The 21,851-nt window shown below is 41.6% G+C and overlaps 1 protein-coding gene across 2 annotated transcripts in view; it reads left to right on the forward strand.

Annotated features, from left to right (window-relative positions):
• The first annotated feature begins 268 nt into the window (after nucleotides 1-268).
• The window catches only part of syt7a (synaptotagmin VIIa), a 79,052-nt gene continuing 57,469 nt past the window's right edge, over nucleotides 269-21,851 (forward strand). Inside the window, exon 1 of one of the 2 annotated variants that reach the window (XM_038706451.1) lies at nucleotides 269-512. In XM_038706451.1, the coding sequence (XP_038562379.1) occupies nucleotides 479-512 (34 nt within the window). In that variant the 5' untranslated portion in view covers nucleotides 269-478. The remainder of the gene's footprint in view (nucleotides 513-21,851) is intronic. The other variant, XM_038706452.1, reaches the window with a different exon arrangement.

Here is a 21,851-nt window from a genome sequence, read left to right on the forward strand (position 1 = left end):
TCTACCACTAAAGAGATTCCCAATTAAGCCGTGAATCTGGGGTGCAAGCCCTGTCTAAACCCTACAGGCGGGCAGTGACTGCACTCCTCAGAACATTTGGACACATGAAGGCACAAACAGAATCGAGAATCGCACGTGGCAGCAGAGTAAACAGGCAGCAAAGAGTCACTTTTTCCCATTTTGTCCTCTGAGCCACAGTGAACCGGTGGTTTTCAGAAAGAGGGAGGGGGAGAAAGAGCGAGAGAGAGTGAGAGAGAGGCCGGGAGAGAGAGAGAGAGAGAGGGAGGGAGAGAGAGAGAGAGTCTCAAACTGCACCTATCCGCTAGGAGGAGAGAGGAGAGGCTGTTGAGGAGCAACAAAACAATAAACAGCTACTACTACAAACCACATCAGCGGAGTTCGCGGTACACGCCAGAGGAGTACCAACAAATAAATTGAGACAACGCCATCGCATTTGCCTCGGAGTGAAGTAACAGCCATGTATCTGAACAGGGAAGAGGACAATAGCAAAGGTAAGATCCTGACAAGAATTGTCACTCTTTGCGAAGACCATCCTGACAGTTTCAAGGTGTTTCATTTCTGACCCGCTGTTTCTCTTTTGAGGGGACATGAAAAGGTGGGGATGTAGGCTCCTGTCACACATCCCCTTGTTAACATATAGCCTATCTCTCTCTCTCTCTCTCTCTCTCTCTCTCTCTATATATATATATATGTACATATTTACAGCCTTATCCTTGCACCGGTGATGTTAGTGAAAAAAGTGTGGGGTGTCATTATGTAAGATCAGTGCAGTTAATTGCCTCCTAGGAGGATGCTTATCATTAGCTCAATCCTGCTTTTGTTTCAATGCACCTCATGAACGATTAACTGGGAACCTGTTGTAGACAGAGACACTTTATCATATGCATCGATTTGCCAATGTGCATTGCCTGCTGTTAATGTTTTGGGCATTTACAATAAGGGCAACATAACACAAGGTCAAAGCCTCTAGCTACAATGAAACCCAAGTGTATATAGGTTATTTAGGGTGCTCTACAGCAACCGACATCATGCAAAATCAGCCTAATAACGAAATGGGCTGCAGTTTATCGCTTAACGGGGGAGAGATAACCGTGCAGCAGCGAGAGGGGTAAAGAGGGTACAAAGGAGGCATATTTGAGTAATCTCTCCCACGTGTTTGAGGCGTGATTTCTTCTCTCATCGGGTACCCAGAAACACTCTTGACTCTTGTCCACTGCTGTCACCATGAAGCATAAATAACTCTCTGGGGCTAAGAGGTAATGCTAATTACCACCTAAATCTTCAGGTTCTACGAGAATAACACCTGCTGCTACCGAGGACCAGTGAGGGAGGGGTGTGTGTGTGTGTGCGTGTGTAAAAAGAGCAAAAGGCAGAGTGGGAGGAGCCATTTTTGTTCATTTCCCTGTGATGTGAGATAATGGGATCTCACCACACACGGACAACAACATGATACAGTGCCGCCAGCACCGGGATGTGTACGAGCAGCAGCAGCTGCGGCAACCCTGTGTAGGAGAGGACGGAGGCTTGCGATGAGCGCAGCGTGTGTTGGAAGAAACAAAAACGTTGCTAGTCCTTTGTAAGGAAAGAAGCACCAATCATTAATTTATTATAAAGATATAGGCTACTTAGGTCCACAAGAGTTCACTTCTTTCGGTATGAAAGCTCAGTAAGGTCACTTTAAACGGACCTCCACAGAAGTGGTTAGAGAAAGGAGAAAATGCGAAACATTAGGCTTAAAAAGTCCTAGTTAGCTTACCTCTACTGTGGCTACATAAGGTGACCTTGTATGTTTGGAGTTGTAAAGTTAGTAACTAGCTAGCCAAAGCTAACTTATTCATTTGCTGGTAGGCTTCTACATTTCAGGCAGGATATTAAAAATACCAGCTAAACCTCTAATTTTATTAGATGTCACCATTTTAAAAATCATACTGGTGCTACTTTAAATAAAGTTTCCCCTGAAGTAACCATAGACCGTTTAAAAGAAGTGCCTGTAGCGGCAGCCACCTTGATACCCATTGGTTTGTGGATTAGCTTTTGAAGCCTTGAGTTTGAGAAGGTCCACATGATGAAAATGAATCAGTTATTCACATTATAAACATAAAAAATACATTTTGATGTTCATAATCGATCAACATTGAAGTATAAATGTATTTTTAGCTGTTAGGCAAGCGCGATACATGGTTTATCCTCATTACTTCTGCCTGATAGTTGCTAAAATACCTAAATTATTTATTTGTTTATACTATTTTATTTTCCTAAGCCACCTGTTGTTTGTGTTTATTCATTGGTTAGACCACATTATTTGAGCTGAAAGTCATACTGTATATTGTTGTGGCACAAACGCATAAGTTATCCTTAATTCTTTGCTTAATTGTTGCTAAATTTATACCTTTAATAACATTTTCTATTTATTTTTGATCTGATATGATTGCAGCTGGTAGTGACTTGTCAGTCACAAGGTAGCCACACCCTAAAGCATACAATGGTTTATCATCTATTTTACTCTAAGTGGGATAATCATTTACAAAATGAACATCATGCTGTATTGAAGAAGACTTGAAACTATTGATTAAGACCATAAACTTGAAAGAAAAGTGTTTAGACATTCATGTTCCCCAAGTGATGAAATCAATGTCTGTTGATCACCTAACGTGGGTAAACAGATTGACATCTTTGTGCCTTATAATAGTTTGAGCCTCTGGCATTTTATTTAGCTCAATCATTGTGTCAACCTGCAAAACTAGTGGCTTTACCATCAGCCTCAGATGTCATTATGTTTAGTGCAAGGTAACAGATGCTAGCATGCTAACACTAAACTAAGATGGTGTACATTGTATTACTTGCTAAACATCTGGATGCTAGCATTGTCATTGTGAGCATGTTAGCATGCTGATGTTAACATTTAGCGCAAAGCACCATTGTGCCTATATATAGCCTCATAGAGCTGCTCGTGTGGCAAGCTCTTTTCCTGTTGAAGGTCAAAGAGGGATGCAAAAGGCAATGTTTGGCACATAACAGATTGTATAGTGTATGGAACTCCACGATCCAGGAGGGCATGTTGGTTAGTAGCAGGTGCTAGATGAGGAAGGAGAATCAGGTGTGAGCATTAGTGTGATGTGTGAAGTAATTAAAGGCAAGATGTTGTTAACGTACCTTTAACCTGTTGTTAGACTTGGTGGTAATTTGGCCCGGGCTAAGACAAAGGCTACCAGGGATGAATGGACTGCAAGTAAAGTAGTAAAGTTATGAGTCTGCTGACTACTAATGTGATGGGGCTACTCTTTTAAGGAAGGAACTAAATACTTGATTGACACGCCTTTAATTGATTTATGTGATTAGGTGTTCCATTCCGGCGGGTGTTTCCCTCGCCGCACTGCTGTGGCCTTTAAATTCACACCGCGTCTCAAGGTGGAGTGGCAGGGAGAGAGAGAAAGGTCCACCAGGGAAGTATCGATTATGGCCTCAGAGGATGAAAGGGGGGTGAGGACAAATACATTGATCATATGTGAGCCTGACAATCACGCAACCTGCCAGTTACTCTCAAATAAACATCTGAAATAAGACTGGATGTGTGCTCCACTCAATACTGAACTGAAGAAAAGAGTAAATTGTAGACAGTAGAAAGGGGGTGAATACTGGGGATAAGTGGCACCCTGTTATTGTCTCTTCAGTCTGATGGCTAAATGGTTCGTTATTTATACCCACTGGAAAACATTCAACAACTATTTAGACTACTTACTGATGTTCAAAATGCAGCGGTGTGTGCTCCTGCAGGGTTTGATTGTAGACCATTAACAGACAACATATGGATGTTCAGACCATCCAGCCCACATACACCCAACTTTTCTACATCATGATGAATATTTATAAATATTCTTTCTATTTTATGTGTACTAGTAAGATTCTTGTTTGTGATCAGTGTCACATTCATCACTTTACTGTAGCTTTTGACAAAAGGAGGAATTTAGTTTTTGAGACTAAACTTAGTGCTTTAGGGCACAGGCAGTATACATAGTGAAACATAAAAGATGTAGATCCAGTGACTATTTGTTCCCCTTCCTGAGGTTTCTGTCTTTTTTTCCATTTTGTTTTCCTCAGTCAAATCTAGGGTCTAAGGACAGAGGGTGTTGTATGCTGTACAGATCGTAAAGCCCCTTGAGGCAAATTATGATTTGTGATCTCGCTATATAAATAAAATTGACTTGATCTGACTATTTAAACAAAGAACAATACTTCCTAAAGTAACAGTAAACTGCTATTTAGAGGTCTATGGTGTTGGATGTTGTAAATTTCAGGTTTAGTACATCTTTGTAGGCTGGAATTAATGCTTATTTTCATTATCAATTAATATGCTCTTTTCTTGATCAATTAATTGATAGTTTGTTCTCTATGTTATAAAATAGTTTAAAAAAGGCCCAAGGTGACATCTTCTGATATCTTTTTTTGTCTGACTAACAGTCCAAAACCCATAGATATTCTGTTGACTTTCATATTGGACAATCAAAAGCAGCAAATCCTCACATTTAAGAAGCTGGAATCAGCAAACATTTTCCATTTTTGCTTGAGGATTATTAGATTATAAAAATCGTTTCTCATGCTCTGTTGATCAATAAATTTATTGATCATTTCATCTCTACAGGTTTGACAATCTAAAATGACTTTTTAAAGAAAGATTTTTTTTATCATGCATACTGGATCTTAATTAATGATTATGCTAACTGACTGACATCTCAGTTAATTAATTACTAGAATTCTGAAGTAACACAATAATTTTGTATCAGTGGATTGGGTTTTTATATGGCTTTACATATGGTAGTGGTGTTTTTAACCATTGCCAGCACTTGTGAGAAAAATCTGTCAGGCAGGCGGCATCATCACCCCATGCGCAAGTAGAAGACTGTCGCTACTTGTGAAATGTCTGTGCTACACATAACGGGGAGATTCACTTTTAGTGTCTAGTCTACTGAAACACAGTGCAGTTTTCAGCTTGCCAAAAAACAGGGGGGCAGTAAATGAAGAGCTTTTCAGCTTCATCTGTTGATGACTGTTTTGATGAACTGACTGGAATAGATTTGTTGGACAGAGCTGATGCCTTTTATTGATCGCTTCCACAGAGGGAGAATGGTTCGGGTACAGGTTGGGTTTGGGGAGACCGGTACTGAAGGAACCTGTGGTTGACTGACTTCATGTATTATGCATGTAATCACCCTGATTTGTATAACTGACAACAAGAGGTGGATCAGTAATACAGCTTTATTGCCTCTCTAGGTGGAGCAATGTCACCTCAGGACATTTCCCCCTATTATCTTACTGCATAGTCCAATTCAGTCTAGTGCAGGGTACTACTCAATGCAGTTTACGATAATATGTCCAAAAATAATCAAGAATACTTATAGAGCTTTACTTGTTTGCTTAAAAGCATTAAGTATTACCTTTCTTTCTGTCAACGTTTTGTTATCTCCCTCCTTTTTGTGGAGCTAAGTCTGGAGACAGAGTTTGTGCATCAGGGACAAATTGTCCTAAATGCATTTGATGTGGGGTCCTGTACTCTGTCTGGCATCCCACATTATCTATCACTTGAAAATTAAATATAGTAATACTGTGAGGTTTGCTATTGATATATGTTGATGCTGGCCTTGGATTTGTGCTGCAGTCTAAATGTCCGGCCAGAGCCAGAGCTCATTAGGTAGAGTCTATTTTTTTGGTATCTTTGGGCTGCAGTCTAAATGTCCGGCCAGAGCCAGAGCTCATCAGGTAGAGTCTATTTTTTTGGTATCTTTGGGCTGCAGTCTAAATGTCCGGCCAGAGCCAGAGCTCATCAGGTAGAGTCTATTTTTTTGGCATCTTTGCCAACACTGTGAATCGGCAACCTAAGAAGGTCTGATGTGATTAAAAGAGATGGAATACCTTCAGCTTTCATGGTTAAACTCTTAAGGCCTTTGCACACGAAGTCTGTATTTTTTGTATGTGTTTTCACAGTCACTCTGAGTCCAATGCATTTTATTATTCTATTTGTTGTCCAATTCACAATACGAGGCAAAATGGAGTCATCAAGCAGTGAGGATGATTTTGTGGACACCTCATCTGTCTGCAGCTCCTGACGCTGCTGTCGCTCTGTCTCTCCTTCTCTCTCATTTCCTCCCTCGCTTCTCTCCACTATAGGTACCTCCCAAGGCTGTTGCCAATCTTTGCCCGGGCTGAGCTGTCCTCGCTCTCTCTGTCTCTGTGCTGTTCTCATCGTCTATTTCATCCTCCTCTTCGTCATCATTACCCAGCTGAATATTACAATGTGACCTGTTGAAAGCAGTTGTCTGAGTTTTGAAATGATACTTTTGACGAATGCAAAGGAACCTCCGCAGAAAATCAGACCTTTCCCAAAAACTTTAATTACGCATGAAAGTTTCGGAGTTGGTGTGTATACGTGAATGACACAATGTGAGGTATTTTTAAACCTGTGACAATCCTGGTGTGCAAAGGCCTTTAGACTGACCTAATTATGGGCACCTGAAAGAAAACAGCTCTTTTTAGCCATGGCTCTAGAGATGGCATTATCGGCCCATCCACCACTTTGGTCCAGACTGAATGATCTAAACTATTGCCATGAAATATTATACAGACATTCACGGTTCCCAGAGGATGAATTGTAAAGATTTTGGCGATCTCACATTGTTTAATCAAGTACCATCATCAGGTCAAACTAGAATTTGCAAACACTTTGATTTACATTCCCATCAACCTCAGCAGGAGCAAATATTAGCACGCTCACATGCTAAACAACAAAGATGGTGAACATGGTAAACATTGTATCTGCTAAACATTAGCATGTTAGCAGTGGAAGCATGCTATAATGCTGATAATGCACCTGTGTGCATTAGTACAGCCTAACCGAGCTGCTAGCATGGCTGTCGACTATTGTTGATATAAAACAGTCCAACTGGATTTTTGTTGGTCCCTCCTACGTTTTGGGGCCTTGAATTTGTTACTACCTTTCAAACCACAGGCGACAGTCCTACGTATGAGCTTATATGGATTTTCAAAGCTGTGGTTAGAGATTTGTATAGGTGTGATCTACCATAGTCACTTATCCCTGAAATGGCCTTGATTTTGACATTTCTTGGTATACTAGCTTTGTGGTGTATGACAGTTCTTGGTATGCATCAAAGGATATTAACTGCTAAGGAAATGAAATTGAAAACGGAATTTGTGCAGTCTTTAACATGGTGTGAAGTGTAAGTGTCAGCAGAAGACGGTGAGTTCCTAACCTCTTTGTTATTATTGCCCTGTAGAAATTGATGATGTCCTTCTACTTCATGGCTGTTTTACTAATGCGGGATGGGAAATTATTTGGGGGGGATTGCTCTGGCAGTCTTATAAATGTCCATGTCTCTTAGAGCAAAATGAATTGAAAAAGGGTCCTGGGAGAAAAGGTATCACTGTGGGCTTAGCAGCTGCATTCAACAAGTCTGTATTTGTCTATATTAAACTTAAAAGGAAGATTACTAGAGATAGTCATTCATGATGCCCTCAATTTTCTCTCCTACTTTTGTATAAAGCATAAAGCCACTGCAGGCTATGCTGTTGTCCTGTCAGCTTGATGAAAATGTCATATTTTACAGCAAAGCCTAAATTAAATGCAGAAGATTCAGCCTATGACAATGAGATTGCTAAACATAATTACAGCAGAGACCTTTACATATGTAAGGTACATAAATTGGCACAAGAATAACGTAATTGTAGAGTGCTCATAATCAGCCTGTTTGACATTTAATAGATACTCTGTCACTTGAGCTTAAGTTTATTTAGCTTTGAATGGATAGTCAAATGGTTAACAGCTACAATTTATTATACAGATGGAATTTGTAAACCTAACCCACTAGCAAAATCTCAAGGATCACTGAAGTCAGAGGAACAGTCTACAATGCTGCAATGCAGGCAATTAGATGCTTTTGTAGGAACACCTGCAATGAAACATGGATTTGGACCTGCTGTTTCACTGTTCGACTGAGAGAGCTCATCATCCTCCCCTGTGAAACAGGAAGCCGTATCAGCTGATTAGAGTAAAGTCTAATCACACTTTGAATCATCAGGAAACATGCACTGCGAAAGATATAAAATCACATTTGTAAAGAATGGAAAATTACTTTAAATTGATTAACCTGCAGCCTGGTTGACATGTCACACTTACATTAGGTAACGCAAGTCTTATGTGATGCAAGGTAATGCTGGATATCAAAATATTTGTAAATGAACACTTATTTAACCTCATATTCAATTAATAATGGAAGTCTTGTTTTCAAAAATTATACAATATACGAAGTAAGACAGGATCCATGTATCAGACTTGTTGATACAGTTCCGTAGAGCTGGAGTTATTCTTACAGTGGACTCTCTCGCAGCTGACAGAGGATTGCAGGGGAGGGGGAGGTCTTTCCCTTCTCCTTTCTCTGTCATCTTCTGTCCCTTTCTCCTCTGTATCTTGGGGAGGAGAGACAATAGACAGCACCAGGTTAACATTAGCCGGCCAAGGGACGAGTGATAGAAGGCAAGAGGTAGAGAGGCGGACAATACATAGGAGGCGAGTGTGAAAAGATGGAGAGAACAAGAGAGACAGAGGGAGAGGCAGAAGCAAAGAACAAGCCCTGGAGTGCTAGCCAGTCAAGGTCACACAAAGGAGATGAGGCCCTGCGTGTATATGTCTATGTGTGTGTGCGTTTAAAGGGAAAAACTGTTGGATGGGAGGCCTACATAGTAAAGAATGAATGGTTGGTGGAGGATTTTATGGGTGATGGATGAAGAAAGGAAGAAGAGGAGGGAGAGAGAGAAAGCCAGAGATGAAAAGAGCTTGTAATATGACTTCACAACACTCCTCTGATTTTATTTTTTTTTAACATGTTTGACGTACTCAGAGGCAATGGTGGTACATGTGTAATGTTTATGAGTATACTGTGTTTGTGTGCATGTGTAGTGAATGTTTCCATATTGCGTAACCGCTCAGTCTCGTTTTGATCCATGTTCTCTTTGCAATCTCTTTCTCTTATTCACTCTGTTGCCTTTTTTTTGCTCAGCACTCGATGACCTCTGGTGTCTCGCTGCAGCTCCCACTTCCAGTATGTGCCATGATGCACTCTGTTAAGAGCATGTGTTGCAAAGATTAAATGCAAAAGCTCTGCAGGTACGTTCCTACCACCTTTCCTCTGTTCTGAACGCAAGCAGACGAGAGGAAGGAACCGTTAATCCCATCCAGAGAACTTGCTCTAGTTTTGATTAGTGATGTAGAAAGGGAGACTCTTGCATAATGGATAGCTCGGTGCTTGTCATCTTAGGATCAAGTGTTTTGAAAGCAGGATTGTGGTTTGCTGAGAACAGTCTTTATTCGGTGATCCCAGCAAGATGGAAGGAGTCACTTGGAAATGTGATCACTGCTGTCTCTTCAAACATATTAGCCCTGTTTGCGTCTCACACCCAAGGTGCTGATGTGAAAGATCTGAGGTGGCTCTGGTGCTCTGTGACATTATCTCTCCGGACCAATGGTGTGTGGAGTCTGGTTAACGTATGATGGCTTTTTAAAGGAGGTCAAGAGTTCACTGTGTCCCCCTGAGGTCACTCCCAGATCTTGCTATTATTGTTTCAGATAGTCTCCGTCTTAATGTATTCGTGCTTCATGGATGTAATTTTATTTTTCTTGTTTTGAAAAATGTCCCTTTTCCACTCTTGTCATCCTAAAACGCAATCACCACCACTAATCCTCACACTAAACCTCAAGTGGTCACACAATCGCATTCGGTATTAGACTCCCAGCGAATTCTTGGCAAATTATCCTGTTGACAGACATCATTACCATTCCAAAGAGAAATTAATCTTTCCACACCATGATTTTACAAAGATGAAGAGTAATACCATCTGTAAGAATGGGTTCAAAGCATTTTGACAGCTATAGACTGTAATTTCTACTCATCTTAAGTGAACCCTGCGGAGCTGACCTGCAGGGGAGGAAGACAGAGGTATGACGAGCAACAGAGGTCCAGCTGGAATCAAACGAGAGACGTTGCTGGTATATTGTATCTTCTTAACCATCATCCATCCACAAGTTTTAGCTTTAAATGAAAGGAAACTCATTAAAACAATAGTTCAACATTTTGGTAAAGAGGTCAATAAAGGGCCAGTATGCGCTGTCTGAACTGCTTGTTGGATGGTTGCATAGCTTTGAAAACCCCCTCCCCACACACATTTCCAACATCGCATTAGGGGTGTCTTTATCCAACCATGGAACTATAAACTATATATATATATAGCTTGACCATATATATAACTATAAAACTATTATTTGTTTTATGAGGACAACATAACAATCCTTTGATATTGTACTACCACAATGTAGCAAGAATAGTCCTGCAATCTACAAAGTGGGCATACTCCTTTCATGACATACATTTGTAATAGGTCTAAACCTGCCCTCATTGAATAGATGTTTATTAAGAATTATGCCCATGAAAATGAAGGTGAAATGGCTCCCAACGACAGGCATGATGGCAGAAAAACAATACACAGCCAACACTCAACTCAAACTCAACAGCAGCAAATTAGCACTCATTCTTGCACTAAAAATCTGTATGGTTCATTTACATATGGCGTCAATTATGTTCATAGTACTGTATATGCTGCAAATACAACTGTAGATCATTGCAAGAATTTTTCAATTCATTACATTTTTATACAGGTGGTTGCAGGGGGGCTTGTTGGATATTTATTTAGCATACATGCATGACACCTGCTGTTTGTAGATTGCAGTGCCTGTCGACGTGTTGACACAATACATTATGAGAGCAGGTGAAATTTTTTATCCCTTAAGTCATGCATAATGTTGGGAAATTCTCTAATATTGCTGCCCTTAAATGACCTGACCGTTTTATCTTTGTGTTTACTTTGCTGGTAAAATAAAGTCCCGTTGAGAGGGTCAACCTCTCTCTCTCTTCCATACGCTACAGTTCTCCTGCGCACAAGCAGTTTCAGTGACACATGCACGCTCCGCTCTTTCTTCCTGTCCTCTCTTTGGGTCATGCAGTCAGAGATTCCAGCCACTTCATGCAGTAATTGGTCAGCTGTGTGGAGGTGAGAAGAAAGCCAGGGTTTGAACTTCTGTGCCAAACCATTTCAATAACTTTGTGGAGTCTCTGCTGGTCCCAACGCTGAGCGTTAGGTGGATATTGTTATCATTTGACAGATGGAGGCTAGCTAGAAATATGTGGCAAAGATAGAAATGTATACAGGGAAAGTGATCATCGCACACCTGTGTTGAGATAGGTGCGTAGGAGAAAAGGTAACAAGTTCAACTAACAAACATTAGCTCCCACACACTCCCAAAACTTAAGATACATTTTGTGAAAATGTTGACAGGGTGCAGGAAGACATGTAAAAAACTGAAAAGCGCAGGTATTTTTTTACACAGTGAATGAATTTACATGCATACATACATATTCGACTGTTTGTTTCAGTACAGCATGTTCCACAAGTTGGTTGGTGTGCTCTAGCATCAACTTGTGTGTTTCTGTGTGAAGCTGCACTGTCTCTTGGTATTTAGCAAAAAGTGTGTGATTTTATGTGAGCCACCCTGTATCTGGCAAGGTAGTCAGACTGACAGATTGGGCTGTATGAGTGCCATCTCCTCAGCTGGCTGCCTGAGCGTTTCTTCCTCGTTCCTCGTTCCTCTCTCCTTCCTCCTTCCCTCCATCTCATCTCCCTCTTACCCTGCTTCAGTGGTGACCAGCAAAGCAAGGGATATTTTTCCTTCATTTGGCTTATCTAGCTAGCTGTACAGGTAGGCCCTCTCCCTGGATTAAGTCCACTCACTGTTCCGTAACTGTAGCTACAATACCCGATGGATTAGCCGGCCAGGTCTGTCTCCCCTGAGCTCAAGCCAAGCGAGGTTAAAATGCCAGAGATGGCATCGAGCGCTCTGTGTGTGCTTGCATTACTGTCTTCCATTATAGCTGCTCTCACTTTGTGACTTTCTGCAGCAGGACTAGTTAGGAAATACACAGATACTGTCAATGAAGTAGAAGAGGGCGCTATTGTTCTGCCGAACTGAAAAGAGGCGGGCTGGGTCATGAATTGGATTCAATTGATGTTCACTTCAATTCACTTTTTCCTAGACCCTTAGTGACAATAATAGAAAGATAGATTTTCACCAACTGTTATCACTATGGCACAGTATTTCACATTTCAGTGGACATCCTTACACATTTATTATGTTTCACATCTGCTTTAGGTGTATTTAGCCATTTTAGGCAAATAAGGCATTTAAAAATTGGCACCATTTGTGCTTGTGGTGCCCCACTAGAGCTCCTTGTGGACAATAGGATGGAAGGAACGTGGGGGAGAGGAGGAGAAACAGGAGGAGGAGCAGGCGGAACAGGGAGTAATGAGCCTAGGCAGGTGGGACAGATGATGTGGGAAAACCAGACACAGATAACACAAATATCTCTAAACCTAAAAATGGATTCATATGTTCTGATTAGGAAGTGGAAAACCTGGGGAGGGGGCTTGGGATTCTCCAAAGAAACATCTGGCTCTGCAAAAGCAATGCCAACCCTGACTACCTGTTGTGAACACAGAAAGATCAAATTACTGATACCAACAGTGCGGATTCATGTTATTGTTCTCTCTCCTCCCACTCCATCTCCAAAAATGATCTGGATTACTGTTTTCATTGCTCCTCTTGATTCCCCACCAGTCATCTAACTTTTGCGGGAGTTTTTTGCCGGGCTCATCATCCTATGTTTGCCTTGGCAACGGCGTGAAATGGTGCAGCTGGAAGAGCACAATGAATTGGATGCAAGCAATTGTGCATGCATGGGAGTGAGCTGAGAGAGCTCAGCCTCGGACTCAGTAGAGCTGAGACACACCAGATTGGGCTGGCTCGTCCAAGCAGTACATTTCTGATTGGTGTGGGCTACAAAGCTGAAATGTGCCTTTTGTGTCACTGGTTCACAAATCTGACATGCTGTAGAAATCTCTCTCTCTCTCTTTTTTCTCCCTCTTCACTCTCACGCTAATGAACAGCAGCGCTTTTCTACATCCACAGATCCCTTTCCATGTATGCAACATTCATTGATTAATGCCCACTGCCCTGAGACCCTTCTTTGTGATTATGGCTCTCCGGTTTGGGAGGGGCCACTGATACCCTTAATGAGTCATAGAAGGCGAAGAATTATACACTCCAATAGTCTTGACATTGGGTGATATTTCAATATTTGGTAACTGACTCTCTGAGTCTATTTGCCCACAGAGTTGGCACACGCTCAAAAGCCCTCAGACACCCATTTGCACAAGTAAACAGAGAAATCTTGACTTTCCAGTCCCATGGTGGGTTCCATGCACTCAGGATATGTGGGTACATGCAGGATCCTGCTGCACAGCCCGGAAAAACAAACATGCAGGTCAAACAGAGAGCTCCTAGAATGCACTGTGATTCAGCTCAGCCTGCTCACCACCAAAACAAGTATGTTGATTACATAATCAAAACAAGAAGCCTGAATGCCAAAAACCACTATATGATAATTGTCATCATCCAGTGTGCTGACTCTACAGTGCATCCTGCCCGTGGTGATATTCCTTCCTGGGTGGCAATGTTTGGGAGCTGTTATGTGAGACTGATTGTGCTAAATAATGTTGTCTTGTATGTGATTATTCACTTGATAAGGACAGTGTATTGTTTGCCCACCAGTGACGGTTAGCACATTCTTAACAAAATGATGGAGGTCTTTAGTTGCTAATTGAGCTATCATAGAGGTATAATGCATGTATAGGACGTCATAGTAGCTGCCTCTCACACCATCTTTCCCTGGGGTATATCTGTTCCTGTCTTGTCTCTGAGTCCATTGCCCTCTAAAACACACTGTTTAATTACAGAGCAACAGAGGGAGGAGGTGAGGACAAAGTGGGAGAAACGAGCAGAAGCCGGAAATACGAATGCGGCTTTGAGCATGTAGCTTAAAGCAGTGAATGGGTGCATGAGAACAGCTGTAAGAAAGTGATGCCAGATAGGGGGGATGTTCGTAATTAGAACTGCTTTAAATGTAGCATTTCTTAAAAATTACAGTTAATATTTGATGGTCGCTCCACTATGAGATCCCCCCACTGAATAGTGCTCTGACTGTGAGGCAAACACACAATGACTGCACATCAGACATGGCTGAGGATTGACAGGCATGTTGCTCCCAGCTATTTCCGACAATCTTTCTCCTTCTTAAAGCGCCTGACAAACCTCATTAAGGACTGTTCACCCAGGCTCCATTGACACGAGACATACCAAGAAAGGGTCATGTATAAAACATGACTCACTCAAGGCTATATAGCAGGGCCTATATGTGGATCTATAGAGCTTTGTGCCGTACTTTCACCTAAACTGTAAACACAGTGGCATATGTGATGTGTGTGTGGTATTTACCGGCAGTCCCTCGTGTTGTATTACATGCTGGTGTGTTAAGGGGAAAATGATGAGCTCTGTTTTAATAACAGTGGGAATATTATCATTCTGTGCAAACAGATTCTGCACACACTTCTGTTTCAGTCCAAATCCCAGAGCCATGGTCAGCCTTTACTCCTCTGAAATATTAATATAATGTAATAGGCTATTTGTATTTAATATTTAATTCTGTGTCATATTTGCATCTCATAAACCACTGGTCAGTATTACTTTAGTTTACCTTTGAAATTTAAATTTTGCACGACTGGGACAGAATTAGAATGGCAGAGGAGCAGAGGATGGTTCTGAGAGGAGGGGGAATGTGTAGAGTGAGCTCAGAATCGCTTCAGGAAGTTATGTGAAAATGCTTCTTGTGTCCTTTTGGCTGCTCCATTTTCTTCCTCTTCTACTCCTAAACACAGCACACTCTGCTCAGTCTCCCTCTGTTTATTGCCCACTTTTGCAGCAGCAGTGTAATGGGCTTTAGACAGATTTGACAGGCTGGACGTGGACCATAAAATACCTCCTGTTAGAGTACTATCTACCAAGAGATCACAAGCCCAGGTGCGTGGAGTCTTGGAGGTTTAGGTAGAAGAGTGAAGAAACAAACAGAGGAATGAATGGAAGTAGGAAGGGCAGGGGAAGACACACAGAGATTTGAAAAACCTCTTACAGGTTTTCATATGCCTGAGTTGTTACAGTATAGTGGAGCATATGGCCATCTTAATAATGCTGACCTGAGGTTATAAGTGCGTGCAGTGATGGGGAAGGAAAATCCATTGCGTGCATCCATTGGAGTGCGATTTCAGTGGTTTGAGGTAGTGCTGTTGTAATATCGTATATCTTGTGCACTTGATGCTCCACCTGTTGAAAGTTGATTTGGGAATGGAGACCTACTTAATTTACAGATGTTGCACTCCACTTTGTTCTTATTCTACAAAATGTTTTGCCACGCAGCTTGATTGTACGCTGAAATTTTAGCATGAAACGTACTTTGAGTAAATTGCTGTAGCTGAAAGTTTTATCCAGATAAATTACTGTGATTGCATTTCAAAGTTGCAAACAGCAGTTGCATGGTAGTGTTATTGAGATTTGAAGAAGGCGTCTTCAGTGTGCAAGCAGATATGTAATCATATGCATAGAAATCCCGGGTTCCTACAGGTATTCTTCCGTGGTCAAAAATTCCTGTTATTCAACTCTAATAAGAATATACCTAGAATTAGGGCTGCGTGCATGCTTTTTATGACTGATCCTCCTTTCTGACACTCTGTGTGCATTTAGAACCAAAATGCATCTGATCACCAGGGAGCAGCATTAAAAAAATGCAGGTGTGATTTCTCCCACACAGTTTCATGGGTCTCCAAGGTTTGAATTGCTCAAACAGAATTCAGAGGTGGTCAGCGATGCATGTGACTGCACATTCAATGTACTGAGAAAGCAAGTGCCCCCTTGACTGCATGCAAGGTCTGTGGGGTCATCATCAACGTTGTACAACATGCATAAAGCACGACAAGTTCTTTGTTTCTGGCAGTGTCGATAGTCTTTTGAAGTTGATTCATGAGGGGAGGTATCAAACAGCATTTTGTTGTCTCTAGCTCTGTGGCTCTGTTTTTTGTCTGTTCAGCAGTGGTTGCAGTTTCCTACAGACAAAATTAAATGTGAGCCAGGAAGCAATGTAGTCACTTTTAGACACATTCTGATGCCAAGTGTGATTTGCAGCTCAAGCTAGACACATTCTGGATGCGGTTGGTGTGAACAGGGCATGAAACACATGTGGAAGGACGGTTCTCTGACAGGATTATGGGCTACCAGCTATATAAGGCCAAGTAGGATTTGTCAGAACCACAGCCAGCTGGAAAAGTGAAAATACTTAATATAAATCACTATTTGTTCTTATGAAGCTACACCCCACCTGGCAATCATCACTGTCAGATTCACAGTTGTTTTAGGTGGGAAATTAGTGATGTGAGTAATGAGTGAGCCCTGCTTAGTCCTTTCTGGCTGTGCAGTGGAAAGCAGGCTAATAAAAAGCCCTGAGCATCTGTAGGCTTGCTCGTTGTCTTCCTCCAGCCAGGCTGCACGGCCAGAGCCAGCCATACACATGGTGTCCTCTCCCCCTCCCCAGCCTCAAGCCTGCCCCCAACTAGCACAGCCGAGAGGTAGGGCATGCTGGCAGCCCTCTGCGTTTTATTTTTTTTTATTTTTTTACGTGCACTGGTCTGATCCTATTTTGGGTGCTGCTTTTTGAGCAAAGGTTTGCACAGTCTCTCCAGGCCAGATTCAGGAAGAAGTGACATTGCAGTCCCCTCCCCCTACATATTATTACATCATCTGTTTATGACTACTCAACCGTTCAACCATAAATCACCCAGTAACGCTGTGGAAGTGGCACTTGTCGTTTCACCAGTTATTGGAAACAAGAGTGCGGGGTCCAAAAAGGAAGCACAAATCTTGTGCCTGGTACTGTATGCAGTATTCTCCCTCCTGTTCCTCTTCCCCCTTTCTCCCGCGTCTCAGGTCCCATTCTCCACGACTGTCAGCCCACACAGGAATCCTCCAGAACAGCTTGGTGAATCACCCTGCAACCACAGGCTAAGCACAGCACATGTTCTAACAATTACACAAATAGGCATAGACACATACCCACACACACTTACTCCCCCCAGAACCTTACATTTCATCTCTGCTTCAATTAGTGTTTTGAAATGGTATAGTGCTTGCCACTTTACAAATACCCATTAGATACCTGTCAGGGATTTGCATGAAACCATTCCATTAACTTGTGAATAGCCACTGATTTTAAAAGTCATGCATTTCATCGCAAATTGTCCACAAGGCACTTTATCCAATATTTATTTTACTTTTCTGACTTAAGTGCATGCTTTGACTTTTTACACAGGTTTTTATATAACAACGCCTGTTATATTATGTTTAGAACATATTTTTTAACAAGACTAAAGGTCTACAGCCACGTTAGCAGCTCTATTAGGGTGTAAATGCTAACGTCACCATGCTTACATGCCCACAATGAAGGCTAACATTGTGCTGATTTATAGCAGGTATAATGTTTACCATGCTCACCTGTAGTTTAGTGTGTTAGCATGCTAACATTTTCTAATTAACACAAAGTACAGCTGAGGCTGATTTTTGCAGGTATTTGGTCATAAACCTATTTGGTCATAGGTCAAGTACTGAACAAAATAAAATTTTGGCAGCGCAAGATCAGAAGTTGAGGGATCACAATTCAGATGGTTATTACAATTCATCTTAAGGGGAACATGAACATGTGCACCAAATGTCATGGCAATCAATTCAATGGTTGTTGAGATAAATCAGTCTGATTCAAAGTGAGGGGCTTACTGACGGACTGGCTGCTCATGTCTAAAAATGTCCTCTGAACTTTCTTTACCAAACTGAACCCAATCCTAACCAAATAACACACAGACAAAGTGATTTTTTAGAAAGAATCAGGTAAGATTAAAAACCTTTGTTTAGTTCAACCAAATCTTAAAGGGACCTATTATGTGTCATATAATGTTGTTATGTTGGATGTTCATATTAAGCATGGCCAAAGTTTTAAATAATGAGGTAAACGCATGCACAGGTTATCCCTGTGAGCAAAAAGCTCAGGCTTCAGACTGCTCTGAATACTATAGGTTTTCAAGTTTTTTTCTACTTTCCTGCCTGGCTGATGTCAGATCAGCAGGGATGCCCTCATACAATCATGACCTGCTCCAGGCACTGCACATCCACGAAGTACTGGGGCAGACCAATGCACCAGCTCAGTCTGTCTCAGTATTTATTTATTTATAAGTTTTTGGAGGATGTTCAATATGTCTCACAAAAAAGTATTCGTTTGTGAATGAAACTTAGTTGGCAGATGGCTAGCCATGCAGCTGAAAGTCCCATTAGCTTGCTGATTCTGCCTGGACTGGGAGCTCGAACCTCGAACCTCCTCCTCGTGGTGGCTCAAAGCTGGTGAACACATCAACACTACCCTGGTGCTCGAGCTCCCAGTCTAGGCAAAATCAGCTAAGGTAATACGTTCAGTAGATGCACGGCTACCTGAGTTAAACCAGCTAATGGCAGCTAATGTAAGGTGACCAGATATCTGAAATGAAAACCTGGGACATTTTTGGTTTGGTGGTCAGTATGTCATTAAAAATATATTATTATATGTGAAATAAAAAAGGGGGACCATTTTGTCATCTGTCAAATTAATAAAATCAAGTCATTTTGAGGCAGAAATAACCTTTCAGTCAATACGTAGAGGCTCTTTCTGGCAAGTAGAATACTGCATTTTATGTGTTGTTTTGGCCATTTAAAGGTATTTTAAGTGATAAAAACCACTAGGTGAGTTATAATCTCTCAAATATAACCCTCATGAATATAATCAAGTAATAATATAAAAGTTGTGTGTTTTTGTGCAGTAATCTGTGAGACCTTGAACAAATCTGGTACCTACACCGGCCCTCAGAAACACTCCGCTCTGGTGGCGTCTACCATTTTTCCAACCTAATTGTTGTCTCATTTGTGGCCCGATAAACTGAGATAAATAGAGATTTTTGAACTGGGAATCATGCAACGCTACTCTAGTGGAGTCCCAGAATTATAATATTGAGTTGGAAATGAGCATAATAGTTCCCCTTTAATTAGATACTTATCTAACAGGAACCTTTGTTTGGAGACTGTTCCTGGATAGCTTTGTGTTCTCAAGAGCCCCTCGATTGGCTTAAAGGTCAGTATGCATACAAATCACACAACTGCCCTGTTTGTCCTTTTAGTAATTTAACAGACCTCATTGAGACACGGGGCTGAGAGGCTGCCTCAACAGCATCCGTTATTTCTCGCCCATCTGGCCCATTACACATGACGAGAGTTATAGCTTTCTTGAAGAGAGTTAATAAATCAACCACGGATCAGGTTAGTTCTGCCTCTTTGTTTTTCATTCCAATCACAATAAATAATTCTCTTAATGCCAGTTAGATTGTTTGTGACAACTTTGCATATTCGCAGAACATGCGTCGCCCACTGAATACAGTACTCTGAGCTCTCAAGGGGGAACCAAGTAAATTGAGAAAGTGATGGAAAACAATGAACCAACAATCTTTATTTGAGGTAGAAATACTATGTTGTTAATTGTTACCCTTCCATAGCAACATTTAATGTGATTTCCAGTAATGACTTCAATCTCTTCTATTTCTCTCTCTTAAATTCCTCTCCAGCCTGAACTCATACACCCTCTGTTATTTTCCCCCTCAGCTACGCCTCCAATAGTTAGCCAAATGACATCCTTGTCATGATGTTAGGGTGATAATGTCAAGTAGGTGTGAGAGCTGCGTGTGTCACTGTGCTTAATGGTAGCCGCTAAGACTGCCATTTATTCATTGCTGCCAGATGGAATACTTTGCTGTATTGGTTGACATGACAAACAGGGACATCCAGCATGGTATTACAGGAATTATGGCCACTCCCAAACTCCGAGGTCATATAGACTGTGTGACACACGCACAGTTGAGCAATAGCCCAACTGTGCGTGTGTCAAGCTCATATCACCACAACAGTTACTGTTAATATGCTTGTGAGTTAGAATTAAGACAAGCTACAGTATGGAGCTTGGCGGCTAAAATGTCCTCAGGTGCTGTGTAATGGAGTTTATGGAGAAGGAAAATAACAGGCTGCTCCCAGCAGAAGTGAAGGCCACAAGGGCCGGTAGTTTTGGAAAACTATATTTCCCATGAGCCCTTGATTGTATCCTGCTGCAAGCCAGCAGCTGCATGGCATTGTCAATATGTCTCTGTCGCCTGGGTACTACCCAGCTGTAAATTGTTGACAGTTATACAAGCAAACACATCAATGGGCAGTCAGGCAACAGACAGCAGCAGTGAAGACCCATCCAAGATGACCCCGTGCTTATGAGGTTTATACAGAGCTGGCTGTCTGCAAAAAGTAAAACTTAATTTTCTTGAACATGCCGCATATTAAATTTGATCATTAATTATTAAATGTGTTTTTTGGAAGAAACCCACTTTCAAGTCAGAGCAAGCAGATACACTAAAACCTACAGTAGATGTTATAGGATATATTTCATTACTTTAATTTGCCCTTCCATTGACATTGGCTGATGCTAATGAGAGTTATTTTCTGTGGTGTCTGTCCAGCTGGAGTCTAAAAGCAGAGGGGTATTTAAATCTCCTCCTGACACTGAGCCAATGTAGTGGCGTCCCTGGGGCCTCTGCTCAGTCCACAGCACTGAGGAGGACAGGATCACTTCGACCATAGTAGAGCTTTACCATTAATGCACAGTCGCTGACGAGAAAGATCACCTGGGGAGGAAGGTGGTCACTGGAGAGATGGGCTTCTCTGTTCCGCGTGATGAGAGCAGTAGCCACTGAACAAATATAATGCACCCTGTAGTGGAGCTACTCTGCTCCCCCTCTGCGATCATACGGCAGTGTAAATTACAGTTCGAGAGCCTGTTGCACAAACAAAGACAACATCAGATCCATTATTTCTTCCAAAGTAACCTTTCACCGTCACTCACTTAGCTGCACACTTGTACATCCTACCGCCGTCAGCATTCACCCCTGACACCAGTTGTGAGAAGGTTGTGGTTACAGACGAGGCGGTGTGATCAGTCATCACATCGGCCGAGGGTACAACTTAGTCAGTGAGAAGATTTGACTCTAGGGAAAGTGAGTGCCACTTTGCAGAAAGACAAAAGGCATACATACAGAGGCGGAGACAGACACGTACGGATACATCAGATCATGTGAGGTCTGTTTTTTAGTGTCTTTTTTATGGAGTCTAAAGGGAGAGGACTTTGGCTGGGGTTGTGGCCGAGTCAATACTCTAACCTCTAGCTAGAGGCTAGGGTTTGCTGTGTCCTGGTTTTTTACTGCCTGGTCTGTTCAGACAGGTAATAAAGTGCATTTTACAAGCAGTCTTTAATTGAATGATGAAGGCAAAGGTAGAGGCCTCCAGGTAGTCGTGAATCTAAATTAATTCATTTATGACAAAAGGAGTCTGTCTGGCTTTTTCACATGAACTTTTCTTGATGGATGTGTGTCTTTTTTGGTCGTGAGTAATCATGTGAACGTCTTAAGCTAAGCTCATTGTGTAGTTGCGTGGTGTTTGATGAGATTTTACATAAACCATAACGGAGGCTGCTTCCCTGTCATTTGACTGTCATTTAGCTGTCATTCAATTAAAGTTGCACTTGTCCTGCCAATACTTTAATTACACCCTCAATAATTGTTTTCCCATTTTTGAAAGAGCGAGAATATTCAGGCTAATATTTTTATGTGAACAAGAGGACTGGAAATTGGACATAGATACAAAAGCGCACAAATATGCACACATGTGT

Source organism: Micropterus salmoides, unplaced genomic scaffold (genome assembly GCF_014851395.1).
Source record: "Micropterus salmoides isolate LMB-PRFRI ecotype aquatic unplaced genomic scaffold, ASM1485139v1 Ms_hic_scaffold_8, whole genome shotgun sequence".
Lineage (NCBI taxonomy): Eukaryota > Metazoa > Chordata > Actinopteri > Centrarchiformes > Centrarchidae > Micropterus > Micropterus salmoides.